The sequence below is a fragment of the Atractosteus spatula genome, chromosome 5 (assembly GCF_055471065.1).
Source record: "Atractosteus spatula isolate fAtrSpa1 chromosome 5, fAtrSpa1.hap1, whole genome shotgun sequence".
In the NCBI taxonomy this organism is placed as follows: Eukaryota; Metazoa; Chordata; class Actinopteri; order Semionotiformes; family Lepisosteidae; genus Atractosteus; species Atractosteus spatula.
The window spans coordinates 43,486,523-43,501,394 of record NC_142710.1 but is presented as its reverse complement, the minus strand read 5'-3'; the positions used below and the strand labels follow the sequence as shown (position 1 = coordinate 43,501,394).

The 14,872-nt window shown below is 41.8% G+C and overlaps 1 protein-coding gene across 5 annotated transcripts in view; it reads right to left on the bottom strand.

Annotated features, from left to right (window-relative positions):
- LOC148835136 (LIM domain-binding protein 3-like) overlaps positions 1-14,395 on the bottom strand; it is a 55,253-nt gene extending 40,858 nt beyond the window's left edge. For 3 of the 5 annotated variants that reach the window (XM_088916049.1, XM_088916051.1, XM_088916054.1), the window contains exons 1-2: positions 14,331-14,395; positions 5,731-5,935 (exon numbers count right to left, since the gene is read on the bottom strand). In XM_088916049.1, the coding sequence (XP_088772175.1) occupies positions 5,731-5,826 (96 nt within the window). In that variant the 5' untranslated portion in view covers positions 5,827-5,935; positions 14,331-14,395. Of the gene's footprint in view, positions 1-5,730; positions 5,936-6,102; positions 6,166-14,330 lie in introns of those variants that run through there. The other 2 variants (XM_088916050.1, XM_088916053.1) reach the window with 2 other exon arrangements.
- Between the last annotated feature and the right edge of the window lie 477 nt (positions 14,396-14,872).

The window sequence follows — 14,872 nt, the reverse complement described above, 5'->3', positions numbered from 1 at the left end:
GTGGTTGCCTTGAGTTTGATTTCCTGGAGTGGTTAGGAGATGGTTTAAAGCAGGTCATCTCCAAAGGCGTCTGAGTATTTACCATCTATCCCTCTTAGTGCAACACCACAAACCTCAAAACTCTTAAATCATTTTCTCTCCATGTCATGTTACTTCAACTACAATTCATGGCTTAAAACACAGCCCATTTTTAGAAAACAAAACAAAAAATGCATAATTAGCACTTCTTGAGGATATAATGCCCCATTGCTGTTGTTTCTACATTCAACATGTGGACAGCAAAATTCAAAACAGAGTCCATCACAGAGCACTGACAGAGCCTGTCCTGGCAAGTAACATGTGCAGAGCAGGATACACCTTGGACTGGATGCCTGTCGATTGCAGGAAGCACACGGATACAAACACACTCACATCAGGGCCAGTATTCCCAGAAGCCAATGAACCTACCAGCATCTCTTTGGAGTGTGGGAGGAATTCGGAGCACCCGGACTAAACCTACACAAACACGGGGAAAACATACAAACTGCACACAGATAGCATCCCAGGTCCTGAATTGAAATGAGCCCAGGGCCGCCAAAAACACTCCAGGCTGGATCCCAGGAGAAAACCAGGAGGTTTTGTAGAAGATAGAAAGGCAAAGACATTTATAGGACTGACATGAATCCAAAGGGCTGGTGTGTCTGCAGGTTTCGGCTGCTGTTTTAAAGAGACCTGGTACACTGGTAAATTTGTTCCCAGGAACATGGTCATGTTTGGTTTTTGCTCTAGTTAAGTTCTGATCATAGGCTCTTGATTTTAGTTTGTATTTGGGGGTGTATTTGTAAATTCGCTTTCAGGTTTAGAAATGTCATGTGGGATCTGTAATAGGTATTACTCAGTGTCACTCACACAACAGGTGTGTTTGAATCAGTCACTCCAACTGTATCTCTGGCTAGTCAGAAATGACAGCAAGCAAGATGAGGAAAAGCCATATGCTGTTCGGCGTGCTGAGGTACGTGGAAACAGTACCCTTGATGTTGGGCATTTTTGACACTCAGAACTGTCTGAAAAAAAATGTATTTAAATTTAAGCTCTTGACAATGAAGAATAGTTAGCCCCTGGAGATTTAGAGCTCAGCAGGAATGAAAACGAGCAAATACAGTACAGTGTTCTTTGAGGACCAGGACTAGGAATACCTGCAGTAGTAAGACATCATTTAGAATATTGTGTACAATTTCAATCACATTACAAAAAAGATACTGCCAGTCTGAGATCTGTCCAGAGAAATCATGCTGGTGCTTAAATTAATGTGCTACACAAATAGGCTATAAGAATTAAACCTTTTTATTCACGAACAGAGAAAACTACAAGAGGACCTGACAGAAGTGTTCAAAATCCATTGACAGTCAGCCCAGCAGTTGTTCAGAGGACTGGAAGACACAAAAGGAAACTTTGTGAAAATGCATTTAACAGGAGGCACTCCTTTTTTTACACAAAAAGTTCTGGGAGTACTCATAAATGTTGATGAAGATGATATCCTGAATATGATACCCTAATGTCTTTCAAGAAACAGGTGGATGAGATCCTTGAATCAATTAACTACTGATTACCAAATGCAATATATGGACCTAAACGGCTTCCTCTTGTTTCAACTGTCCTTATGTTCCTAAGCAACACAAAGCATTACATTTCACCTGAGAGCCATTAGAAGCATGTCGTTCATTTTTTTAAATCATTTGTAATGTAATGTCGCAACATTGACTGTGCACCTCTAGAATCGGACTATAAAAACCCATTTTGCATCTTAAACTATGCATATTTAAAAGAAAGTTTTAAATTGTTAACTGACAGATCAACAGTGGTAAAACAATTTAACTCTTTCATATAGAAGTGTGAATTAGTGAACTTATCTCGGCCTTATACTGGGACTTTATGTGCTGATGCAAAATTGCTTAAATAAAAGATCATTTTTAATGTAATTCATATAAGCATAATTGACCTGCAACTGGAATTGGGGAGGAACCAGAATACAGTATCTTAGTATGCATTAGAAACATACTATACCAATTGGTAAATCAACAGTATTGCAGTGCTCCATCTGATTTAACGATTCTGTTGGATTAACCAGTATGCACAAGCATGCTCAGGACATAGCTTCTAAAATTGCATTTAACAGAAGCCCCACTGGGTAATGTACAGCAACATAACTAGTGTCTCTGAGTCCACCAAACAGAGGTTTCTGGAACAGAAACACACACGTATCTCATTGCAATTCTCCCAGGATCCACAGTAAGTGCACAGACAGCCTCACCCATTTCAGTATCAAAATATTTACTGAATTTTTTTTTGTAAAAATTAAAAAAGGATAAGATAGCTCTGACATTTGTGCAAACATTCTGTCCATATTACAATCATCTGATAGCTGAAACATATATTCACTATCAGCAGACAGGGTTTGACTCAACAGCCATCATCTCCACGTACTGTAAATGTCACTGAGCTGTGAGCTTGCTGTTAAACAGTTTCCATTTGAATTTCAATTTCCAGGGCTTGAAAATGCAGCTCACAATAATTGCAAGATGAGTGATGGACAGCAGCAGTGACATCCTGTTTCAGAGGCTGCAGTTCTGGATCAGGGAGCAGCAGTCCACATCTAAATCTTTTCTGGCTCTGTCCCCTCACTCTATCTCAGCCACACCCAGTGTGTTGTGGAAATCCGTACTTGAAGACCACCCAGGCAACAAGTCCAATTTTTCATGGCAGTATTTTTAGAAAAGGGCAGCTTAATCGTAGTTCACAATAGGATGCGTAAGAGAAACAGCAGTACAAAATGCGTCTTCACCTGTCGAGGCTGTGATTGACTGGGGCTTCTGCGTCTGTAGTTGGCTTGACATAAGGCCCGACCATCTGAGCCCCTCTCAGTCTCTTCCAAGAGGCTAAACTTAGCAGCCCCAACTTCCCCAAGCCAAAAATCAGCAGTCTGAACCTCACAGGTCTTCCACTGCAGCCAAATGCCTTTGCTGCATTTAAAATCACCGGGCCCAGCATCTCATACACCACAACACAAAGAGAGCTGGAGCAGCCTCATACCGAAGGAGGCACCAGAGACCACTGCTGTTGCAGCTCCTAAAAGTCTATGTTGAGTCAATCACTACATCATAAATGATATATCCTTATTCATGCTTTGCCTTTTGTCGGTACAACTAATGGATGATGAAAGCAAAAAAAGAATCAAGCACCAAGCTGAGCTTGTCTGATACTGTACCAAAGAAAAAAGAAAATTTTGTAAATGTGCACAGAAAGTGAGCTCCAGCGTTTGACCTGGAAGCTCAGGTGGCATGAGCGTGGGCTTATACTGCCCTAGTTCCAGGATCTGATCCCCGACCGAAATAAAGCAGATTACAGAGTTGAGAGCAAGCCACAAAGAGCTTTTAGGACTGGAAAGAGTAGTAGATCTTTAAACAAAGTGGTAATGGAATCCTAGAATCCTTGTAGTAACTAATATCAACATTACAATCAAAAGGCAAAGCATCAGAAGATTAAATGCAATCTAATTGTGACTGTCCCTCCTCACAGGCCTCTAAGTAACAGCAACAGAAATCGTGGCTGGGGTTTCCCTCTACTTCAGGCTCAGATCTTTCTGAAGTATGCTCTAACCGTGCAACAAAAATATTTTAAAAACACTGAATGGTTTAAGGTGTTCACGTCCTTAAAATCCCATGTTACTTAGCTCAAGGGTATATCCTGGCCCACTTTATGAGAAAGTAGCAGGCAATTTTTGTTTATCTAAAGTAGATTTCCAGTTCTTTACCCTGTTCCCTACAGTATTAGAATGAGCCCAGGGAAATTTGAGCTTAGTCCTATCTTCACATACATTTAATCTAAATCTTAACATACAATCACATAGATACAGAAATACAGGTACACTAGTGAGTAAAACACAAACATCTTAGGCAGAAACAGGAGTTACTATACACACATATTATGAGCATTAACAATTTCAACTCAAAGCCTCCACAAGTGTTTTTCGACTATTACAACAACCTTGTATGTGATTAATACAGATTGGTTTAGGTGAGAAGAAACCAAGCCTGACATTTAGCAGCCACTGGCTGTAGTGTTACTATCTTGTTGCATGGTGTCATCCAATCTCTGGGTTGGTCAGTACAGAAAGGGAAACCTCCAAGAAAAACCAGGGTAAGTGGAAATGTTAGAACAGCAGGTGGCACTCTCCCTCTGGATCACAATTTCCAATATAGTGCCCCAATACAGGGGCTGGGCACTGTGCTGTACAGTGCGCTATAACTCAGAAGAGATGCTTAAACTGAAGTGCAATCATTATATTAATAAACAATTATTTGTAAATGAAAAATCCCATGACATTGTTTGACCAAGATTAGACGTATTAACTCTGGTGTCCTGGCTAAATTCCACTCCTGGCTTGTACAATCTGACCTCCCTAAAGTAACCGCCTTAACAGAACAGTTGAACTAATTTCTCACTTGTCCAGTGGGGCTGCTGGTCATAATGGCTGCTGTGTGTTGCCCAGGTAGGACTGCGCTGCAGTCATGAAGTTCTACATGTAAAGTGCCTTGAGATCATTTGGGATGAAACACAAGCAATTGAAACACATTGCCTCAATTTAATTGTAACTGATTGGTAACTAATTCTCAGGAGTTCTACTTCATTAACATCACATGCCCCTCTGCAAACATTTTTTTGTACTAAAAAATAAAGATCTAACAGGATTGATTGTGGGCTTAAAATAAAACTACAACAGCAATTTCAGAGATCACTAAAGAACTGTCCTTCTGCATAAGAAAGGGAGCAGAGCTTTGCACAGCAGAGCATACTATGCATTAATAATCAAGCCCATTCATACTAAGGTCAAGTTAAAATTAATAGACAATTACATATACACTGTCCTTCATCACAACACAGGGACTCTAACAATGAATTTTTCCAAGGACTACAGTCCCTAGAATAAGCAATAGAAACAGAAAGCCACAACACTGAGAATAAGCCATTCCACAGGCTCTGTCTGGACCTGAGATAGGGGCCTGCAGGCCTAATAATCTCCAATTCAGTGGAGTTTGGGATTTGAAGCAAAATCACTCCAAGTGCCCATTGCTTACAAATGTGAGGGTCAGACACGTTCAGTACAGTGCAAGTGAACAGCGACACTGGCTTTCGTCAGCCAGAAACAGAGGAAGTTCTTCACACCAGGAACACATCTGCTCAGTCTCAGCCACTTCCCTGTGAAGTCTGACTCCTGACAGCCCTGGCCATGCACAAACAGTCTCATCTTATACTGCTAGTAACTAAATTACTATACCTGACGCTATACCTGATGCCAGACTGATGCCAGACTGATGCCAGACTGATGCCAGACTGAGAAAATAGGGCTAAAATGCACAAATATACTGCAAAGCTTTATGAACATCAAGTTAAATATTATTCTAGTGCTGAGAGGTAGACAAATCAAACACTTTCTTGTTTTCAGCTTGTAACTGGACAGTATTTGTAAAATCCATTTATAAAGGAGGAGCATAATATGTGCAACAGACAATGCTACAGAAAAATTCACTCCTGTAATGAGAAACCAGAGGCTCTTGTGGGTCTAGGTGAGTTGAATTCTGGGCGTTTTTTTCCCCTTTCGGAGCAAAGGGAATCATGGCTCTGTTGTGTTACACAGGATCCCGGTAAACGAAGTGCGCAGGCAGTCCGGCCAGCCGCGGTGCTATAGCTTACCCTGGAGATGGTGAGGGGCATGTTGAAGTCCTTCCCTCCCTGCAGGCGGAAGCCCCATGGAGCCGGTCCAGACAGGGTCACAGTGTAATTGCTCATTTTCAAAAAAGTTTTCGAAATTGTTTTGTGTTTTCAAATTGTCCTCCCGAGTCTTGAAAAGAAATGGAAGGGGGGGGGAGGAGAAAGTGGGGAAGGCACCAAGCAGCCGCTGGAAAAAAAAAATAAAAAAGATATGAAAAACCTTTTTGAAAAACACTACTTCTGATCAAAAGGCATACACAAATAAAGCAAAATCTTTCCCAATTCCCCTCTTAAGACAGCAAAGTGACAGAGTAAGACAACCACATTGAAAGTCACAGGAACGAGAGGTCTTGCCTGCTGAGATGGGCTGGAGTGACAGCCTAAGAATAGCACCCCTCTGCAGTGGAGCAGAAAGTGATAGCACTCCTGCACTGGCCACCCTTATAAGGCCTGTAACAGGACACCCAGAATGCACAGCCTCCATGATTCACATGGCTAATATAGCCTGCAGTAAGGCCAACAGATTTTTCTAGTCTCCTCCGGGCATCTCCTGCCCCCCACCCAGAACACAGGACAGGCCAGGGAATCCACTAATGCCCATTTTTTAGATTTTAGAACAAGGCTTGGGTCTAGAGGTCATACAGTCATCTCTGGACCCTGCTGTCTTGGAGATGTGGACCTCCACTTTGAGAAGAGTTTGTGGTCATGACTTTCATGACAGTGCTTCATTCAGGAGTGAGATGCTTATGGTTCTAGGTTCTGACAACAGAGGCTGCAGGACACAAAATCTTTCCACTGCTGCTGAACTATACTAGGGGCAGCAATGTTCCTCCTTGAGGAACACAAGATCTTACTACTGCCCAAACACCTTACTGGACTCATTATTCACATAAATGAAGTTAATCCTCCTCCCTGCTGTTTCACAGAGTGTTAAACACCTGCCTGATTATGACCCTAGAGGACTGGAGAGGAGGATTACCGATCAGTAAAGGAAGAGGAGGCTGGAATCATAGCTTCCATAGTGTTAGAGACCATCTACAGGGAAGAAAAGACCTCTGGGGTCAAATCTGTCAGTTTCACTGCTATAGGTACACATGCAATCTGAAGCACGGACATTAACCCATCCTAAGAAAAGAGCCCATACGTTGCTGGCTTGCTGGTATTTTTACATTCAACCCAATTATTTTACCAGAGAGCACTCATTATACAGTACATCACAGCACTGTTCTGCTGGGAGTAAATCACTAGTATAGAACTCACTATACTACTACTGAATTCAGGCTAGTGGAGGTGTTATAGTGAGCGAGATGTGATTGAAAGTGTTTTAATGTCTGTCCTTGTCTAATATTTTTGTGAGAGCTGCTGTATGATAAATCAAGCGAGCCTTTTAAAATACTTAACTTTAATAGCCACTCAGAAAAAAAACTTAAATGTGCCCTGTAGAGCCAGTAATTAGATAAAGGATGTTATTATTAATCTTGAGATACAAGCAGGGTCACTTCATTTTAAATGATTTCTAAATATGCACATGTGCCCGGAGAGCTGGACGTTGAGTAACATCACCAATGAGAGACGCAAAAATGTCAAAAATGTTCGTAAGTATCACTTCGAAAATGGAGCCATTCTGCCCTTTTTGTCTGTTTGACTGCAATTAGCCTAATGTCCCAAAACTCCCAACCAGCTATTTTTTAAAGGATCCCACAGCGTGAGTCAACCTCAACACAGGGACCATGTTATGGTCTCACTCCTCTGACCCTCCCTGTTGCCTGTCCTCAGTATTCTTTAGTTTTGTCTGCACTTGAATCCCCAGATCTCTGTGCTGCCATTGATCTTGCAGGACCTCTCCCAGGTGACCTCGTTGGCTCCTTCGGGTGAATTCCACACATTGTGCACTTATTGTTACATATTGTGCTTCAAAACACAATGCTTTGTGAAAGCATCATGGGGCATGAAAAAATGGCCATACTGAGAGAGGTAATGGACAATATACAGCACATTGCTATGGAGCTGTTATGAGACCTTTAAGCTTTATCAGTGCATCAGAGAATGAAATGAAGCAGAGACGTCCCGAGTTCCATCGGCGGTTGGTTCTGGGAACGTCCACTCCTGATTACAGTGCACATGACCGGCACAAGGCTGTGCAGATAAGACTAGGTCCTGCACACTAATGTACTCCAGAGCTGGCAGCCTGTGAGGCTGGGGGGCTGGGGATTCTTCATACAAAACCAAATTTTAAATCCCACATCACATTCCCAGAACTGGTCTCCTGTAGTCAAGGCAATTTAGAAAAAATATTTACAAATATGCCAGGGGCTTCTGTAAATGAACAAGACACCAGTGACCTCATACGAATGTCAAACAAAGGCGAGGGATGAGGGCCTGTTAATTTTACCCTTTTAAACACTGCCTGAAGAGGCATATTAAGTGTATTATTTAAAGCCACTAGAAATTGCAAATGGCTTGGAAAAACTAATTAGAAACTGGGGAAGAGATAGCCCTCAGGAATCACAAAGTGAGGGTCCGGGAAGCCTATCAAGGCTCTTGTCCTGAAGGGGACCATGTTCTACAAGGGAATGAAATGAGAAAGGCATTTGTGACGAAAATATTACCATCTTATTTCAGCATTAACCTTTAAGTCATGTTTAGCTCTTTACAACTGACAAACTAACACTTAACAAATGATGGATCAGCCCAGTACAGAATCTAGGTACTCCTTACGTGTGCTTACTAATAAATATAAACTAATAAACTGGATGTTTCACTAATAAGGCATGAGTTACTGTGTTAGACAAACAGCAGCACTTACAAAGCTGTGTTTATAATACATAAAGTAATAAGTAAGTGTTAGGTTGTGTTATGTATTACGTTGGAACAATTCAACAATTAACATATGTAAAGGAAGACTAAAGTGTTTACAATTTAAGTGCCTGAAGGTGACAGGGAGCCAGATTCTGAGAAAGAGGTCTCCTATCAGTCAAGCTATCTAAAATATGAGGCTGAAACCTCAAAATGGAAACATCTATCCATTCTTCCATGACCAGAAATTTGCTCGTTCCTGGTAAGGAACAGGCTCAGTGGTATGGTACAGGGCATGAACACAATTAGAGATAATTCACAATTAACTCAGATGTTTGTTACCATATTTATAATTTTGTTGTTAGGTAGTTTGACTGGTAACTCAGGCAAGAGAGTTTATTGATATTATTCAACTCTGTTAAAATTACAGGCACTGTACCCTACGCTGCCATGAAAACACTTGTTGGACTGATGCAGAATAGAAACTGACAATGGCTCCCAAGGGTCCACCAATCCCCTCCTGAGCCCCTGTCCCTGTCGGCTGCAGTGTTAGTTGTATGACAGACTGTGCAGAATAAACACAGAGTGGTTATTTTCATCACAGTGTGCCCAACTTTGCCTCCCAGGGAGCCCCAAGGGAAACATGCCACACCCACTAGCCCGACTGAACTTTCTTCAGTTGGATCTAAAATAGCTGGCATTGCACTGATGGACTTCGTAACAGGTTGATTAAAGCTGTGCCAGATCTTCTCTCAAGGAGTGGAGGATGTATGAGAGTATGGGGGGTTAGCCAGCACTATATAGTCCTCAGCCAGAGGACAAGAGATCCCCAAAGGACCCTCTTGGCCTGTACACAAGTCTGAAGAAGTTATGCTGTGATCAACAAAGGAACTTCTATGTGAGGCTGTGATCAACAGCTCCTTTTCTGACCCGATTTCAGATGTATGAAGCCAAATCTATAATCAAAGAAACTTCTGGGCAACTATCAGCCTTAATTATCTGCCTCAAGATAAAGCAGAACCAGACCAACTAATTATAAACTCTTCATTCCTCAGCAATCATCCAGTGCTCATACAATAAAGCCACGCAACAAAAAAAAAACAGTTTGCATACAAGTATATACAGTATACAGTATCTTCTATATATACAGTATATACTGTTACGGCAAGAGACTGGCAAGACTAGAAAAAGCAAAGTCCTTCTGCATCCACAGAGACAGGCTGAGAGATTAGTGCCTTGCCTTCACAGATGCACGGCACTTACAGAAGAACCAGCACGAGCGTTTTCTTAAGGAAGCTTTCCAAAGATCACAGTTGTGTCCATCTTAATACCCAAATCTATCGCACTGCTACACCGAAGACACCTCACACAACTCAAACATAAGGGTCTTCACTGCCATACAATCCAAATGAAATCAAGTTTAAAAAGTGTGCTTTTTCCAACATTGTTTCACAAGCAGGTCCTGCTAATTGAAGCCAACTCACATTTCACATTGAAAGTAAAAAAAGTGAAGCGCTATATTTCACACTGACATCGTGCCTAATGTTTCAATTTGAAGGAAAATTTTGCTTCTTGCTATATTTGTGTTGATTATTTTATCATTTTGTGTGCTGTGAAAAGTCTGTGACATGACAAATGAGCAAGTCAAAGAAATATTGAAAGCGCTGCCCCACACATGCAAAACATGCAAAATTCACACACAATTATACCGGTGATATATTAGTCCCAAATACCACTGTGCTTGGGACTATTGTGTTTAATGCTAATTTTGCCAGGTCACATCTAGTGTATATTACCTCTGTGTCAAAACTACCCATCTAAACACACAAGTTCGGTTTGCTTACAATCCCTACCACTTCCAAAAATATGACTGGAATTAAGTGGAGCAAAACAAGCAGGTCTCTGCAACTCTTTGTATAAAAAACCCTTTTCTTCAGCAGTAACTTTACTTCTTATTGTAATTTAATGTATTCACTTTTCACAGGATTCCAGAGTTAATGACAGAAAACCAAGTTATTAATGTGGTGCTCAGTGCCTCTGCCTTTATGAAAATAACGAACAGGTTTCTACAGATATGCCCCCATAGGTTTCTGTGGAGAAATTAGCATTCTTGTAGTAACATTTATGTTATTTTCATAACGGTAAAATCTGGAGGACACAACCTAAGCAGTGGAAACAGAACAAATTAGGACTTCATGAATCATCTGGAGATTGTCAGGCATTAGAAAAGAGAAAGTATGTTTTGCAGTGCGAGAAGATCTCTGAAAGCTGTGCCCTAGCTTCAAGTTAAACCATTGGAGACAGGCGAACACTTAGCCAACTAAAGGCTTCAATCTGAACTTTACCTAGAGAAAAGTACACAGTAATTTAAAGCAACAAAATACATGAAGTTTCCAACACACCAGTCCTACTAGTGGAGATTTTTACCCTGGCGTTTTTCAACAAGGCAGCAGGAACAGCAAATTAATAAAAATGAATAGTAATACAGTAAAATTGGGGTAGCGCAAAATAATGGGAAAAGAGTGAAGACGGGCACAATGCAAAAGGCACTGTTTACGAGAACTCTAAACCAGGACAGATTTACGAGGGCTTAGTGTAGGATGCCACTCCGTCATCTGAAAAAGCAGAACTTTGCACATTAACACAGACATCACTGCACTGTTACTCTCATCACAGAGGCACTGAAACAAATAAACAAAGAACAAAGACACCTTCTGCCACCACACCGCAGACCCTGACTGCCAGGGGCAATGACCTCAACGCTGTGCTCCGGGCCGGGTGAATGGAAAACGTTCAGGATGCCCCTGGACCAGCCCCGTCGTTACAAGATTCTGTCTACATGAACCTTTGAAAAGGAGGACACAACCCTAACAGGGTTAATTCAAAAAAGGTTTTGGATCTGGGTCAGAATGTTACCACAGCCCAACTGTACTCACTGCCTGCACACAGTGGAAATATTTTGAAAGTCCCTTGCACATCTGAGGGCATGCCACTTATACGGAGCTTTGCCTCATTAAGAAGCATAAACATTTTGCAAGAGCATCTGTATCAGGCCCTATGCAATGCACAAGGCCACTCTGCTCTGTGCTTGGTGTTGTATTGAATGCTCTCTGTGTCTCTGTGCTAAAGACCACTGCCATGACACAGACCTGCCGAGTTATAATAACAGGCCTTGACTCACTGCTGATACCAGAGACAGAAAACCAAGCTCAAAACTGAGCAGATTGTTTTGGTAAGTTGCCTTGGATATCAAACATGGCCTGATGCAGACCTGAGTGCAGAAGGCTGATATTTATACCATGAGCACATGGTATACTGGGGGGAACACTGGGCAATTCCACTATTTTGAGATGTACTCAATTTAATCTGGCCTGGATCTACTGTAGATGACGTCCATAGCAAACATGCTTGTGGAAGATTAACACGTATAATAAGCCACAAAATTCTCCTGGGTGACATGAATCTCTTAAAGGTCTTTCCAGAATGTTGTTGCGATTTCAGCAGGGTTGTGATGCTCTTGCAGACTCTTCCTTGTCCTGAAGCTCCACGGAGAAGAACGGGTCAGAACACAAGCCCTTCCCCACTTTTGACCTTCCTGACTCCAGCAAGGGATCACGTTCATCCCTTTGGACTCTGTTTTGGATTGTTTGCCCCGGACTCACCCCCCTGAACACCTGCGCACTATGGACACGCCCCCTGTTTTCATTCCCAACTCCTGCATGCTTTTTTCCCCCCGTATTTTCCTCACTCATCCCCGGATTGTGTCATCTGCATAGGGTCCCAAAAGAACGCTTACGTTACAGAAAATAACACTAATGAGACAGCTTGCCGCCCATACAAGTCTTGCAGCATCAATGTCCCTTTCTGACAAGTGTCCACTATCTGTCTGCTGCATCAATCATGTCTGAAAGCACATGACTTCCTGTCCTGCCTAATTTGCAGAAGAATTGTCAACTAGACAAAGGGAATCTGACCAGAGACAAACCTGAAACTGAAATTCCCTGCGGTTTCCCTGTGTTGTAGGGATTGATATAGGACCTGATCTTGGTCCCCAAAGACTTTCTGATTGACCGAAAGACTGTAGTGTTTCCTGAGTTTCAGCTCTGATCTCAGTACTCCTGTTGCTCTAGCTCTGCCAGAGTGGCCTTTACCGCAAACACATTATCAGTGAGCTAAACACTTTGAACACGGTTAAGTGTTTATTAAATATTTGTTAAAACTGTTCTTTAGCGTTTAAAAAGCTGCTTTTGCATAGTTCTAAAGGCATCCAAAACACAATTTGGACTATTAAAATACCAATATATGCCGATGCAGATCAGTGTAATGTAGTAACAGGTTCCTATTGCACAGCAATAAGGTCCTTATCAGCTCTTTTAGTCACCAAAACCAAATTCTGTAAATAGTATTCTAGGTTTAATTTGAAATAAACCTTCAACAGCTAAGCATATGAGGTATACATTGCTTGTCAAAACTTATATTTAGGTCAAAACCTAAAATGGAAGAAGATGCTATGCAATGGGAGTCATATTAATATCTCTGTAAACCCAGATTTGTTACTACAATATACTGCTGTGCCCCTGAACACGTTGTTTGTGTCTGTTATTCAACAGAACACACAAAAGCAGCTATTGCACATGACAAATAACGAACACTAAAAAACGTTTTGCTGACAATTGCTGTCATTTCTGCAGTCTCCATGATCAACCGGATCGATCCAACCACACAGACCCAGCAGTTGTTTATCAACACCAAGTTACAGACACTGCTCTTAAATCAATAAGACGTGCTTATATAGTGACTTTCATCATAGCCAGCAGCCCACAGTTCACAGCTGAGCCAAGGTTCGTGTTCTCCAGTGCGCCCCCGTCTAGACGGACAGAGAACAATCCTTTGCCAGTGCCACATGCCAAAAGACAGCCTCAGGGCAGAATCACCCTGGAAAGGCACGGATCTATAAAAGACAACGTTATTTTACCTCTGCAAAAGGCGTCTTAATCATCATCAAAGAGCCAGAGTTAGCCAAACAGCGGAGACAAAACTAAGAAAATCTGATTAAGACTTTCTACCAAAATGTCTTGCATGTTTGAAACCCAGAGAAACTGGCACGTTACTCCAGGCTTCATAATTCACCTGTACAGCGCGTAACATTTACTGTAGTAACCGGAATTAGCAGGATAAGCATTCATGTCGCAAATTAATGAGGTTTCAGATGGTCAGTCTTGGTCATACGATTGTCTTATGAGCTCTGTTAGTTTCTGGGCTTCTTTCATTGGTTTCAGAACTACGAATGGGTGTTCATAGTGTTAGAAAAGGGGAGCTAGACATGTCAGACATTTATCAAACTACTAAATTGTACAGCACCATGCCCACTGCGCCATGCAGAACTATTACCACCAAACCGCCCTATTGCCTTTCCGTTAGCCTTTTACTAAAAAAAGTTGATGAGCCCAGCACTGTAAACTCACACATGAACAGCTGACCATGTCTTGTTAAGCCTACACACTGTACAGCTCACTGAAGCGAGGAACCAGCTGCTGTCCGCTGAGAAGAAAACACTAAACAAACATTCCAGAAGCGTCACTGAAAAACGCAGGGCATTGTGCAAAAACACAGACCCTCTGTACGTTTTGGCTTGCGAAGCTACTGAGCATGCTGTAAGTCCTATCATTAACTGACAAAAGCGGGTTATTTGTATAGGACTACAACTACTTGAACAGAAATAGCGCACTCAAGAAGTTTTCGGTGCATTATTTATAGCTAGCGCCGGTTCAGGCTGACTTCGGTACCTGCTCGTGTTATTTCCAGAACTCCTCCGCGTTCCTTCTGTGTCGCCCGATGTCACTCGGGCTCCCTATATCTGATCCCCGGGACCCCGGGTTACGTCAGCTCACGGGAGAGAGGGGAAGGGGGGCAGACGGGGGATAATTCATTAAGGTGGAATTATTAAAGAGACAGTCGAATCTTTATTTGTAAACAAACCAGTCTAACAGCACCATTTTCCTTTCCAAAAAATCTGAACAGCTGATTTTAACACTTTCTATCCTTGTAATAATACACGTTCCACTGGGCTGTCCAACGTCGGAGCTGCACAGTATTTTAACGTTTTCCGTTATTTAACCCAACATAAACTTGTGATTGCCTAGCCATTCTATGATAAAAGTGTCCCTGAACACCAGTCAAGTGGCTCACAAAAGTAACAGTAACCACATATTAAATTAGATAACATTAAGACATCACCAGAAAAATAGGCCTTGAGAGATATTCAATGCATTTCAAATGCTATAGAATTTTGTAGAACTGTAAAATGGGTGCTGTTCGGAGACACAGG